The 12,967-nt window shown below is 36.4% G+C and overlaps 1 protein-coding gene across 1 annotated transcript in view; it reads left to right on the top strand.

The window, feature by feature from the left end:
* The window catches only part of RAB8B (RAB8B, member RAS oncogene family), a 35,388-nt gene extending 22,572 nt beyond the window's left edge, over window positions 1-12,816 (top strand). The window contains exons 2-8 of the mRNA XM_075100049.1: window positions 1,091-1,151; window positions 2,332-2,392; window positions 3,745-3,822; window positions 4,922-5,011; window positions 5,778-5,843; window positions 8,081-8,131; window positions 8,625-12,816. Coding sequence (XP_074956150.1) covers window positions 1,091-1,151; window positions 2,332-2,392; window positions 3,745-3,822; window positions 4,922-5,011; window positions 5,778-5,843; window positions 8,081-8,131; window positions 8,625-8,717 — 500 coding nt within the window. The 3' untranslated portion in view covers window positions 8,718-12,816. The remainder of the gene's footprint in view (window positions 1-1,090; window positions 1,152-2,331; window positions 2,393-3,744; window positions 3,823-4,921; window positions 5,012-5,777; window positions 5,844-8,080; window positions 8,132-8,624) is intronic.
* Window positions 12,817-12,967: the final 151 nt, after the last annotated feature.

Genomic DNA, 12,967 nt, shown 5'->3' with positions numbered 1-12,967 from the left:
TTCCTGTTTAAGTGATAGATGAATTCTTAAAGCTAGAAACAGCATTTTCCCAATTAAGATACTCTTGATAATTGTCACTTAAATTACATCCGAGAAAAGAAGAAATTAAGTAAACAAAATAACCTACTAGCCCCCCCCCCCCCCCAATCTTTTACAAACTATAACTAAATATCAAACTATTTAAGATTCAGTGAAGAAAAAATGGGCCATTAGTTTCAGAACAGATTAGTCGGGGGTACATGGCAGTGGCTGTCCTGGGATTCAAAAATCTGGCAGTCACGTAGTGGGACTTGAGCAGTCTCAGTTAGAGCTATGTAATAGTATAGGTTGAGAGACACGAAAGTTAATATAGTCCACGGTAAAGGCTAGTCTGTTTGGAAATCTTGGCCTTGATTTATACATTCATTTGATCCCTTTAAACCTTAAAAGACATTATGAAGCCCTCTGAAGGAGGGAAGCGTTTTCTTGATACCTTTTGGAGCTTCCTAGAAAATCTAAGTTACTCTTAAATTGGTGTTCTTGAAAAAGTCCCATGTGTGATCTACTTCAGGCTCCTTCAGTAACTATCTGTATAGCTTTTATCTCTTGTGATCTTTACCATTTTCTGTGGTGTCTGATTAGATTGCATTAAACATCAGTTTTCAAAAGTAGATGCCAGTTTTGGAAAGGAACTAAGGGGTCATAGCATCTACTTTTTTCCTCAGAGCCAGCAGAGTTTCTAGGGAACTGACGTGAACTGCAGGGGCTGGTCAAAAGTTGAGAAAAATGTACGTTCAAACTAGTGACCTTTATTGGTGTAAGGTGGAAGAATTTTGGGATTAATTCTTCCTCTCATAATCTTGACTAACTCTAGTAGTGAGTCTGAGTTTGGTCTGTTTTCATTGTGCAGGAGAGTTTATCCTTGACATGTTGGATGCAGCTGAAAACCTTCAAAACCTTTGTGCATCCTCAGCGCTTCCTAGTGTTTGGAAGAAATGACAACTTCAGAATAATTCTTTTGCCTAAGTTTGCTCTTACCAAATTGTCAAAAGGAAACAGAATATTTCCTTTTCATTTATTGCAAAACTTAGAGTATCTCTTTCTCTGGCAGGAATTGACTTTAAGATCAGAACAATAGAATTAGAGGGAAAGAAAATCAAACTACAAATATGGTAAGTATTCCAAAGTAAGTTTTCAGTGAGTATTGACGTAATCTTTGGGCAGGAATACTTCATATCTTTTGAACCTGGGTGTACTAGAAGTTTCATACCTTTTATTCATTGACTCTCCATAAGGTTTATGCTTTCTTCTGGCTTGCTCTTGGAGTGGTTCTGTTTCAGCAGCACGGGAAATAGCCTGTTCACATGCGGACATTATAGCGCCTTCCCATTTTATGAAAAGCTGTCCTTTTAAATGCACTTTTAGCTATTCAGTGTGGAAGAGAAGTATTAATTCCACAGCTGTAAAGTAAAATATGCGACCTAATAAAATGTAATCTCCTCTGATACTTCGATACCTAGCTGTACTCACAGAGGCACAGGTGAGTGATAACGCTCCCATTCCTTGCATGGTGGGTTAGCAGAGACTGAGCCTCCTGACAGCAGCAGATGAGTGTTTCTGGAGTAGCATTATTACACATGCAAAACTCTTTAAATGCTACTGGTGAATGTAGGGCTCTTGCTAATTTCTCAAGTTCTAGAAGAGATAGTTGTGATACTTGCATGAAAGCCAGAATTCTTGTGACTAGAGAAGTAAAGTGCCAGAAGTGGTTGCTACAAATTTTGTCTGTAATGTAAGTCAAAAAGCTGGTTTTTGTCAGGCCTTTGGGGTTCAGCTCCCCCTAGGTGTGACTAATAGCCAAACGCTTTGGTCCTCTTGTTCACTCACAGACAGATACTGCTTTGAAGTCATCTAGGATAAAATATCAGCACACTAAGGTATAGCGGCTGATTTTAATAGCTAACTGTATGTGAAAATGCACTATCCTAAAATGTTTTACTGCTGCATGTTTTAATTTTTGTTCAATGCAGGACTTGGATGCATCAGAGCTGCCTTTTTAAATTATTCTAGGGAAGGCTGTGTAGTGCTGAGTTTTATTGCTTGCATGAAAATTTAAATGCTTTTGTGCCATATTTATGGTGCTGCTATAACCACTGATGTAAATAGGGTAGCTTGGGAGTGAGGAAGATGTTGAGGGCTGAAGAAACTTGTGCAAACAACTTCTAAGTGGTATTTTTTTCTTAATGAGTAACAATATATTGATACTCTATTTAAAAAGACAAAAAATCTTCTGTACTCTCAGAAGAGTGTAAAGATGACTTCCAACAAATACTTGTTTTCACTGAATTCTAGGGATACAGCAGGCCAGGAGAGATTCCGCACAATCACAACAGCTTACTACAGAGGAGCCATGGTGAGTGCTCTCACTTGAAAAAGAAATAGGCACGACTAGTGTAACTGGTTTGCTGTTCTTAAGGTTTTATCATATAAGCCTTCAACTGGAGGATTGGATAATTGTGGCTGGAGATGCAGGGAATTAAGTTTGTGGTTTGGTTGGGCTTTTTTTGTTTGGTGTTTTTGGGGGGGGTTTTGTTTTCATTTTCTAAACCTGCTGGTACTTTGTCTAGTCCTGTTTTTGTGATGAAACTTCAAGTCCTCTTGTTGTCTTGAATATGATTACAATTTCTGCAGATTATAATAAGCTAAGTTGCCAAGCTTTAACCAGGCAAAGGTTTTTTTAATGCAATCCGCTCCTTTAAACATTTGAAATATTTGAAAAATAGGTAATGAATGATTTTAATATTAAAAGTGTATTTCACTGAATTGTTTTTCCTTCAGCTAGTAGAGAATGCAAAATCTGGGCTAGAAATAAAGTCACCTACAAAAACTACTGTTATTCTTTCCTCTGAGAATGACTTGAGGTCAAGTAACTGACTTAGAGCCTATACTTTGTGGTACCACTGCTTCTAATGGTTCTTAATGCTATGATTTGAGATACCTTATGTTGGGACGCTGTTAATTTCAACTTGCTGATTACTAGCTATGCTGCTACTACATGTTCTTACTGCTCTGTATGAACAGGTCCATTCCATTCATAGGCTGGCTGCGGGTCCAAATAACTCCTCTTGTTAAAGAATACAGATGGGGAGAAATGGTAATGATTGTGGCTCTGTGTTAGAGCTTTCTAGAACTTAAAAAGGTTTTGGCAGTGACATGGTCTTCTCCACACCTCCTGGTCCATGGCCAAAGACTTTTCTTTGTCCTATGAGGAATGATTGGAAAGCCAATAAGGAACGGAGGTGAACCTGGAAATCTGTGCTTAATGCAGCTGTTGTGTGGTTTCCCATGCCTTGCTAATTGTTGGGAGCCCACACTAGTATGCATACATAACTGTCTGAAAGACCTAAAGCTTTTGGGAGAGCACGTAGTGTTAGCTTTGCTCTAAGTGTCTGCTGGACCCAGAAGATTGGATCTCAAAGGTTTGTCATCTTTTCTTAAAGCTGCTGCTTCCAAAATTTGAGTCCTGGTTGCTGTTGTAGTAGAACTCTAAACTTTTGCTGACTATAGGCTAATAATTTAAAACTTCATGTAGGCGGGGTCTTTGACCTCTAACAGCGGCAAAATATGTTAAATATGTTAAATAGTAATATTTTGGGTAAATTCTCAGCAGTGGCATAATGCTTTGAGAAAGAATTATAGGTGCATATATCAAAAGTCAACCAATAGTGCTAGCTCATCTAACCAGATTTTCTTAATTTTATACAGGGAATTATGCTGGTGTATGACATCACAAATGAAAAGTCTTTTGACAACATAAAAAACTGGATAAGAAACATAGAGGAGGTGGGTGCTTTGGAACATACTTCTTGTTCCATCTTATGATTTCTCTGGGACAAATAATTATCAAATAATTATTCACTTTCATTACAATAGCCAGCATATATGGCCAAGTTAGACTGCGCAGTGAATGCAACAGTGGTTATTAATGGGGACAATATTATCTTGTTCATCTAGGGATAGAAGGTAGAAAAGTTTAAAAAGTAATCATAAAGTGTTTCAAAACTGCTCTTACTGTATGACTTCTATTGTTCTTTTTCGCTTTTGTGTGTGTCTAAGGAATGGGAAGGAGCAAGATCTTTAGGGTGTCTGCCTTTCGCTGAGATGATAACAGATCTGCCTAATTTCAGTTGTTACTGTGTTGTGTGTTTGTCAGATTAGAGATTTTTGACCTTTTCATTTGGTCTTGGGTAAGCTTCCTTCCTGCTGACATTTTGTAAATTATTTAATGGGACATGCTATCAAGTAGGGATAGACCATAATGAAGTTAAGAGGATAAACCTCAATTTTAGTGAAACTGTAGTTAGGTAACAGAATCTTACTGGGTTTTTTTTTTCCTTAAACACATAATCCATGGGTTTTTCTTTAGTATTGTTCTTTGGCTCTTACTCAAAATTCCTGTGTTAGTGACCAATTTGATCTAATAGCGACTGGGCTAAACAAGTTCTCTTGTTGAAGATCTATTGCTGAAGTAATTGCTACTTAAAAAGTCTTTTGCATTTTTAAAATACATTATTTATAAACGTTTCACATAATGATAGTCCAAACAAATACCCAGGTGTCCATGCACCACTTTGAAGTAAAGTGTGTACTGTTACATTTCCAGAATAGCCAAATGCGTGCACAACCTGGTACAAAGCTCGTGATACTGTATTTGATCTGTAAAAATACTCAGGCAAATTTAATCTAGAGGATTTATTCCAACCTATTTTAATAATTAAATATTAAATTGCCTGTTTCAAAAGTCAGTCTCTTTCTCAGTAATGCCTTCACATTAGATAACTTTTTAAAAATAAAACATTCATTTGTGGATGAGTTTGCCACATAAGTTTCTTTTAAATAATGATGTGCTTTGTTTCTGAGAGATTACTTTTCCTTCTTTCAGCATGCCTCTTCAGATGTAGAAAGAATGATCCTGGGTAACAAATGTGATATGAATGAAAAAAGACAAGTCTCAAAAGAAAAAGGGGAGAAGGTGAGCTTTGGTGACTTACCTTATTTAGAAGCCTACTTTTCTTCGGATTTTAGCTGCTGGATATTCGGTATGCTTTAGGCATGTGAGAGATAATAGGCCTCACACCTCTTGTTTCAGAAACTTTTCTATATTATAGGATGCCAGGTTTGGGGTTTTTTGTTTTCTAAATAGTACTTGACTGTCTTCAAGTCGAATAAACTTAATGGTACTGTTATCTTGAGGGGAAGATGGCGTAAGGAATGTTGACCTTTGCTAAATCTCAGTATAAAGCTTCGTATATAGCGATTCACAATGGTGGTTACTTGCTCTTGTTGTAAGCACTGTTACTAAAGCTGAAGTAATTAGTTGTTCCACAGAACAAACAAGCAAATAAGTATACTATGTAATTTATCATGTGCACAGCTAAAATAGTGTAGTTGCTAGTAACACAACTTATGGGATGATTGTATGTAGTTATCTGGTCCATAAATCAAAGTCAATTAAGATTCAACCTCAACATACTTTTAGGTCCTAAATAAGTCTTTTTGTGAGCAATTAATATCTTTGTTGTTTTGAATTTACGTGAGGGTATGGCCTGTTCTAATATTTTGTCTAATTGTCCAGTAACTTTAATGTTTTTCAAGAGAGAAGTAGAAATGAAGCTTGTTTAGTTTTGTTTTTAAAGCTTGTGGCAGCATACAGCATCTGTTTTGTTGTGAGCCTATGTGAAACATTTCTCTTACAAAGGAGCTTCAAAAACAGTGAAAAACTTTAACCTCTCTTCCAGTTAGCAATTGATTACGGAATCAAATTTTTGGAGACAAGTGCAAAATCCAGCATAAATGTGGAAGAGGTAAGAGATGGGTATTAAGCTTACATGTGTTTCTTGGACTACACTGCAGAGGTACATTTCATGATCTATGGGGCTTTCTGACCTGATCTGGGACCTGAAGTCCCAACTGTGCTCCTGGGTCGCCAATCTTGTTATATTTAGAAAGCTACTGTAAAATCCAGCATTTCTAGTTTTCTGGTAATGTCTGGAGAGTTATTTAAATGGATGTTAACAGCATGGTTTACTATTAGTATAGCAGTTACCTTTGACTTCCATGCCTTGCTACTTGAATTGCAAGTACTTTTGGACAGGGAATAGGTACAATTTTAGAACAATGCTTTGTGCAGGAAGTTGGATTCAAGGTTCTTTACTTTCAGAATAACATGCTACTGTGTCAAGGAGCCTTCAGGTTACTACTAAATATGTGCTGTGTAGATGAAGATGTTAACCTGGAACATCAGCTTAGACTGTCATAAGCTGATGTTAGAGGAGGAAGATGGCTATAATACTCTATCTGTAGACTTGCAATCTGTTTTCCTGCAAATAAATTTTATGCTAGAAACACAAGATCCCTATTTATGAGAGCATAAGGAAATAGAATCAGAAGGAAGAGTGGCTTGACTCCAGCCTGTCTTACCATGATTTGCTTTTGTCAGTGAGAAGATCATCTTAACTCTATGAAAAGTGTGGACAAGAAAATCCTATGATACCAAAAGGCAGTTACATTAAGATTCATTCATTCATTCAGATAAGGCAGACTTGTTCTTAAATGTTGTTCCTGTACCTAATAATCTAAAAGTCTTTCCATGTGTATTGATGGGATACCTTTTAAAAGTCCTCAAACCACGTACTTAATTCAGATCGTGCAGCTAGCAAATTAACTAGAAACTAAAGAGATTGTTACTTTAAAATAACATGACTGATGCCGTGCCAGCCAAGCATTTTTTTTTTCTGATTGCAGGGTGATTGTTATACAATATAGTTAGAGTGGACTTACTTGCATTGTGCTGCATCTGGAATAGTGCTTGACCTGATTTTCACAGTGTTGTTATGATTCTTACAGCAGACAATGGAAGTGTGAACATTAGCAGCTATTACCAATGGTGGTTAGCAATAGTGTCCTCATAAAAAGTACCATTCTTCTTCATTAGTTCCTCCAGATGGCTGACTTGCTCTTTCATGACATGCCCTGCAATTTCATTTTAACTCCTCTAGGTCACTAAATGTACAGCATTAGTTTGTGCTCACTCCAAACGACTTGGCTCTCTGAATATTTTTTTTAAATTGTCACATGAATGAGTGAAGAAAGCCTTAAAAAAAGCAGCTGGTATAGGCATTCAGCAAGTAACTATTTAGTCTTCTTTCCACCAAATGCTTAACTTGTGGGAAGTGACACAGTTGTGATATTCTTGTGATCAGAAGTGAATTAATTTATTTTATTTGTTGTGATTTATTTGCATTAAGTGAGTTTCTGTTTTTGGATATATTCTAAACACAATGGGAGGGGAAATGTTTACAGTTTTTTTACATTCTGCAGCTGTCCTTGGATTGTTGATATCTCTAGCCTAAAATCTTGCTTTTTCTTGCTTCTGGAGAACTGCAGAATTTTTCTGCTACAGAAGTTCCTTTTGCTCCTTCATACATCAAAGTCTGAGATGCTGAGATTTGCCAGTGGGGTTTTTTTAATTTAATTTAATTTAATTTTTATTTGGTGGTTTTATTTTGTATTTTATGTGGTGGTTTTACTTTGTATTTTGGTTGTGGTTTTTTTTTTAAATTTTGTTTTTAATAGGGATATTGGAAGCAAAAATGGCATTATAGATAGTCCAGGAGCAAAACGTTTGGAGGGCAGAAAGCAAGCTAACCTTAATGTGAATTCCCAGGCATGCCATCCTCAAACCTGTCTGTGGGTTTCTAGTTGTGATGCACAGTACTGTTTGGCAAAAAAAAAAAAAAAAGTATTAAAATATACAGCCTTCTCTTTGGCAGATTCCCCACCCCACCCCCCAAGATGTATGCGATGGGAAAGTCTGTTGGTTTGCTTTAAAGATTGGAGGGATAGAGTCTAAAAATAGTGTTTTTCTTCTAAAGCATGCTTATTGCAGTATTAAGTAAACAGCTATTGTATGTAGAGTGCCTTGCATCTCAAACTGCAGTGGCCTACAGAGTACTGTATTGTTAATGTGTCTGGCTACTCCAAATCTATCTTGTCTTTAATGTGTCTTGTGACTAACTTTTTTATTTCTGCTCCTCCCCAGGCATTTTTCACACTTGCACGGGACATTATGACAAAGCTCAACAGAAAAATGGTTTGTATTTTCAATTGGCATACAAACTAGATACATGAAATGACTGCTGTGATAACTGGCTGAGTAGTAGCCCTACCAAAAAATTTGGGATTACAGTGGATGCTAGATCTAATTTGAGCAAACAGTGCTTTATCACGCTTCATTACCCATCAGTGTAATTGTTCTTTATTTCACATGAACATTAAGATTGGGCAGCCTGAAACTGGTGTGTTCTTTTGAAATGTAACAGTGTGATCCTTGCTTTATTAACTGTCAGGTTACGTAGTCACTCCTTCAGCTAATGCTTGAGATCTGGATAGTTGGATAAATGTTTCTTTTTAAAGTAGGCAGTTTTACTGAGTGATTAGCAGAGTCTGGATAATTGAGGAGCTCAGGCTGCAACAAACCTCTGCCCTGGTTATTGCTTTGCAAGGGGGGGAAGCAGGGAGGGAAACTAGGAAATCCAGACTTATTTTTTTCTGCATTTTATGATGTTGATACTCTTCTCTTTCAGAATGACAACAGTTCATCAGGGGCAGGTGGGCCAGTAAAAATAACAGAAAATCGATCTAAGAAGAGCAGCTTCTTTCGATGCACGCTACTTTGATGAACTTCTAATGATAGACTGCAGCACACTTAGAACCTTTTCTGCTTCTTTGAAAGCACAGGGTCACAAAGCCTCAGAAATAATACCACCAAGCTGCTGCTGAGAGCTCCATTGAACGTAGACTGCAATACACAAAATACCAAGTGGATTTTGCTCACTAAGCCTATTGACCTGTCAGGCTCTTCTTTCTCAGATATGGAAGCTATGAAGTGGAGACACAAATGCAAGAGTTAACTTGTTTTCCTTTTTTACTTTCTGTTTTATTGCCTGTTGCAAAAGCTGCTATGTTTCTTTTAACTTTGCACATCCATATTGGCCTCTTATTGCCTGTTACAGCACAATCTTACATTCGTATTTGCACAGTTCGACTTGTAAGTAAGATTCTTAACAGATTTGTGCAGGTTTTTCTTTCTCCTTTTAAACAAATTTATTTTCAAGCAGAAGGCCCAGGCAAAAAAAAAAGTCTTGTCAGTTATTCTCTATGCTGTATATTTGTGGCCATGACTGCAGTATGGATGTTGACAGTCTAGTGATGAGAGTTACTGTAACAATTGGCATTTAACAATTTCTATGGGTTTTGTTTCTTAGATGCACAAATCTGTTCATGCAGAAGCTATGGCTTCTATTCTGAATGTAGTATGTTGCTTTTCTTTCTTTACCAGACTCAGCAAAGTTGTGTTCCAAATTGCCAGTCACTGATTCACAGACGCACCTTTCAGTTATTTGAATAAACACAGTGTCTTTCCTCACTTGAATTCTCTTTGTTAGCTCAAACTGCCTGCACTATTTTTTTTGTTTCTGATGAAGAAGTACACTCTGGAGTTGAAATCATCATCACAAATTGGCCTCATCACTATCACTTAAGTGGCTTGTGGAAGCTGAATGCATGAGCTTTGAGTAACCTCTTTTTGTGGATTCATTTGTTCAGAAATGACTGCTTCTAAAAGTGACTTCCATTTCTACTGTAATTCTAAGGATGGTTTGTTAATGTCTGTAAGCGTCGACCCTTGTCAACAGAGGTGTCCAAAAACTAGCTTCCTGTGCAGTTGCTAAAATCTGTCAAATTCTGGCACTAAGGAACTGGTCACATTAGGGCTATAATGTACTATTACTTACGCCGTTCATGCTGAATGTGTGAAGCCCTCTTTCGTCTGCTCAAGCAGTTAAGATATTTTTTTCATCAAAAACTGGTATAGTGACCTAGACTGTTAGAAGCAGAGTTGAAATGTAGTTGCCTTTTTTACTCAACTGAGCATTGTATAACCTAGTCTTTGTTCTACTACTCTTTTATTGTCTTCTGAAAAATTTCCTCAATGAGCAATTAAGAGGTGCTTTAGTTCTGTTGATGTGCCAAACGTGGACCATTGTAAGCTTTAACTACAAGTTTGTGTCCAGCATGTTTGTTATTAGGGGATAGGTGCATTCTGTCATTGTCAAAGCTAATGTCTGATGTGCTTGCTTTTGCTTCACTACATTTGTTTAGAGTTGTAAACAGTGAGTTGTTTTTACCACAGATAACCACTTCATTTTGTGGTGTCAGGTACTGAATTTGTCATCTCTGGGTCTGTTGTAAACATTTTGAAAGTGAACAGGCCAATAGTGTTAGATTTAAAGACTTCTGATTTTAAAAGGTTTAACATTAGTAGGTGGTTCCATAAAGTTTTAAATTATTATCAACCTGTCCTCACATGTAGTTTAATAGAAATAGTTATCATAACTAGATGATTAATCTCATAAATTGCTGTTGCTGCACTAAAATAGAAAAATCTTCATGGCAACAAGGTTTACTGAAAAAACAAAGCAACCCTAACTGCTCTGTTGTCTACCCTTGATGTTTTTCTCGGACAAGCTAAAGCAGTTGTTTTCTGTATGGTTAAAAAAAGTGCTTCTATACAGAAAGTGTTGTGACACCAGTTATGAAAGTTGTTTATTTTCAGTAATTTACCTCTGACTTACTTGGTGTCGTAATACTTTGATTTTTATCTCAGGGGTTGTTTGCAAACCAAAACTGACATGTTCTGTGTTTGCCACCGTTTACAGAACGCTTTGTATTGGTTTTCCTGTCTTTGCTGTGTGGTTAGATATTCATTCAATATTAGTCTCCATGATCTTCCCTTTGAAAGGGCCTGTAAGTAGTAGAGTCTGTGAAGTGCTTCTTGAAGCAGCAGCGAATTGGGGTATCTGCTCTGTATGGGGGGGAGGGGGGAGAGAAAAAAAAACCTTGCTATTTTCTTACATTTAGCTGTGCTAAACTGTACATAAATGTGAGGTAAGACCATAGGTAATTCACTTTATGCATGGTAAATACAGTAAATGCAGTAAATATTTCACTTTGCTTAATGTTCATGTAAAGTTCATCTTTTTCTATTTGTAGAAGAATTTAATGCAATTTTGTTGTCCTCTGCTGAAACTGAAGAATTCTAATTTCATGTGGTCTTATGGATAAGGTAAAATGCAGATTTATCTCTTTCTTTGTTGTTTTGCCCCCATCCCTCTTCTCTGGCAGTATTAAATGGCTGAGTGGCTGCACTTTATCGGTGTGCTAACTTTTGGTCAGTGTAGACCTCTTTCTGTGTACAGTCTGCCTTGTCAGACATTGAAAAATGTGCTGTATCTTAGCGTGCAAATCAGCTGTATGTTTTACTGGGATTTTTTTTTAGCTATATTTTCCTTTAGACAGGCAGGTGATGATAAATAGTAGGTTCTGCCTACTCATCACATGCTGGGTACTACAGGCTTTCCTAATATCACTATGATTGTTTTGTGCAGTCTCTGTTGTTATTTTGCTCAAGACTATATAATCTAAATTTTGAAGGACTTTTAACTATACCTCAGTCAACTAGTTAGTATTCTAATGTCCGTTAGAATGAAAGTCATATAATTATTATTCATTAAGCAGCAAATGTATTTCTGTTTTGTTTCAGAAATTACCACTAACCTTTCAGGAAAGGCAGACATTTTTTGGTGGATTTGGATAAAACAAAAATGCTGCTTATGCTATTGAGTTTTATGAAATCTTTCCCTCAACCCCATGTCTGTGCACTATATCTTGACAAATATTTTTCTAAATGGTTTAAAACACACACACCCACCCCCCAGTCTCAGTGCTTTGCAATTTTAGCTTTCAGTCTGTGCTCAGCAAAACATGCACAAGGAGTTTTTGTTGAGTGTATATAGAATATTTGATTTACTTACTGTCTGGAAGTTCTATTATTGCTGAAGCTTAAACCGCTCATGAAACTTCATGCAGCTCACGTTTCTGTTTGGAGGGCAGTCTCAAAGATGTTAATTGCCTTTTCAGACCTGTAGTTCTTTCTACAGAAAGCATTTCCCATTGTAATTACCTTTACCATACTAGTCTGCTGAAGTCATGTGAATTATGTGGATCATTTTCACAAGTGAATAAAGGACTCTTGAATATACATATCACATTAAAATATTGTGAATGGATAATGATTTGAAAATACATGAATAATTTGTAAAATGCATAAATGTGTTATTTGTGAAAATGCATCTGTTATTTGGTTATTAATGTAACTGAAATTTTGCAATGTTAAACTTCATAAGGATTGGTCTGTAGGTGATAATAGGTCTGTCTTCTCTTCCATTCACTGAACTGCTTATGCCATTCTCATTCTTATAAATAAAACTTATATTTCCTTCTTCCACAAAAGCAGAATTTCCATTGATTTTTCTTGTTTCTGGTGAACCTAAGTGTATTAGTGCATTCCTATGGCCTTACGAACATTTTTGCAAATAAAACTTCAATTACAGTTATTTTAATTCTATATAGCTACTAAATTCAGAATAAAAAATATAGTCCTTGAGAAAATGCTTAATTTTGAAATAGAAGTGTTCTACTCTCTGTGTTTAAACACATTTTCTCACTGATACAAAGGTGTAACGTCAAAAGCTCCTGCAGATAAGTGAACTTGTCCTGTGGTTAACATGTAAATCCTAATCATTAATTGTGTATTGATGTGTAGAGACAAAAAATCCAACCCCTAAAAGAACCTTCATACTGCAATGGTTTTATTATTCCATGTGAACTTTTTTACAACAATGCGTGTCTCAAATAAAAGATATATAACAAAAAGTATTTGGAGTATTTTGTATGAAATATTCCATGTAGTTTTTATACAGTAGTTATTTCCACTCTATTAAGATGCATCTGTTGTGGAAAGGTGTCTAGCTGAGTTGCATCTCTAAAGCTTTACTTGACTGTTACTTGGGTAGCTCCTTGAAACACC

The sequence above is a fragment of the Phalacrocorax aristotelis genome, chromosome 7, assembly GCF_949628215.1.
Source record: "Phalacrocorax aristotelis chromosome 7, bGulAri2.1, whole genome shotgun sequence".
Lineage (NCBI taxonomy): Eukaryota > Metazoa > Chordata > Aves > Suliformes > Phalacrocoracidae > Phalacrocorax > Phalacrocorax aristotelis.
This window is presented reverse-complemented; position numbering and strand designations above follow the sequence as displayed.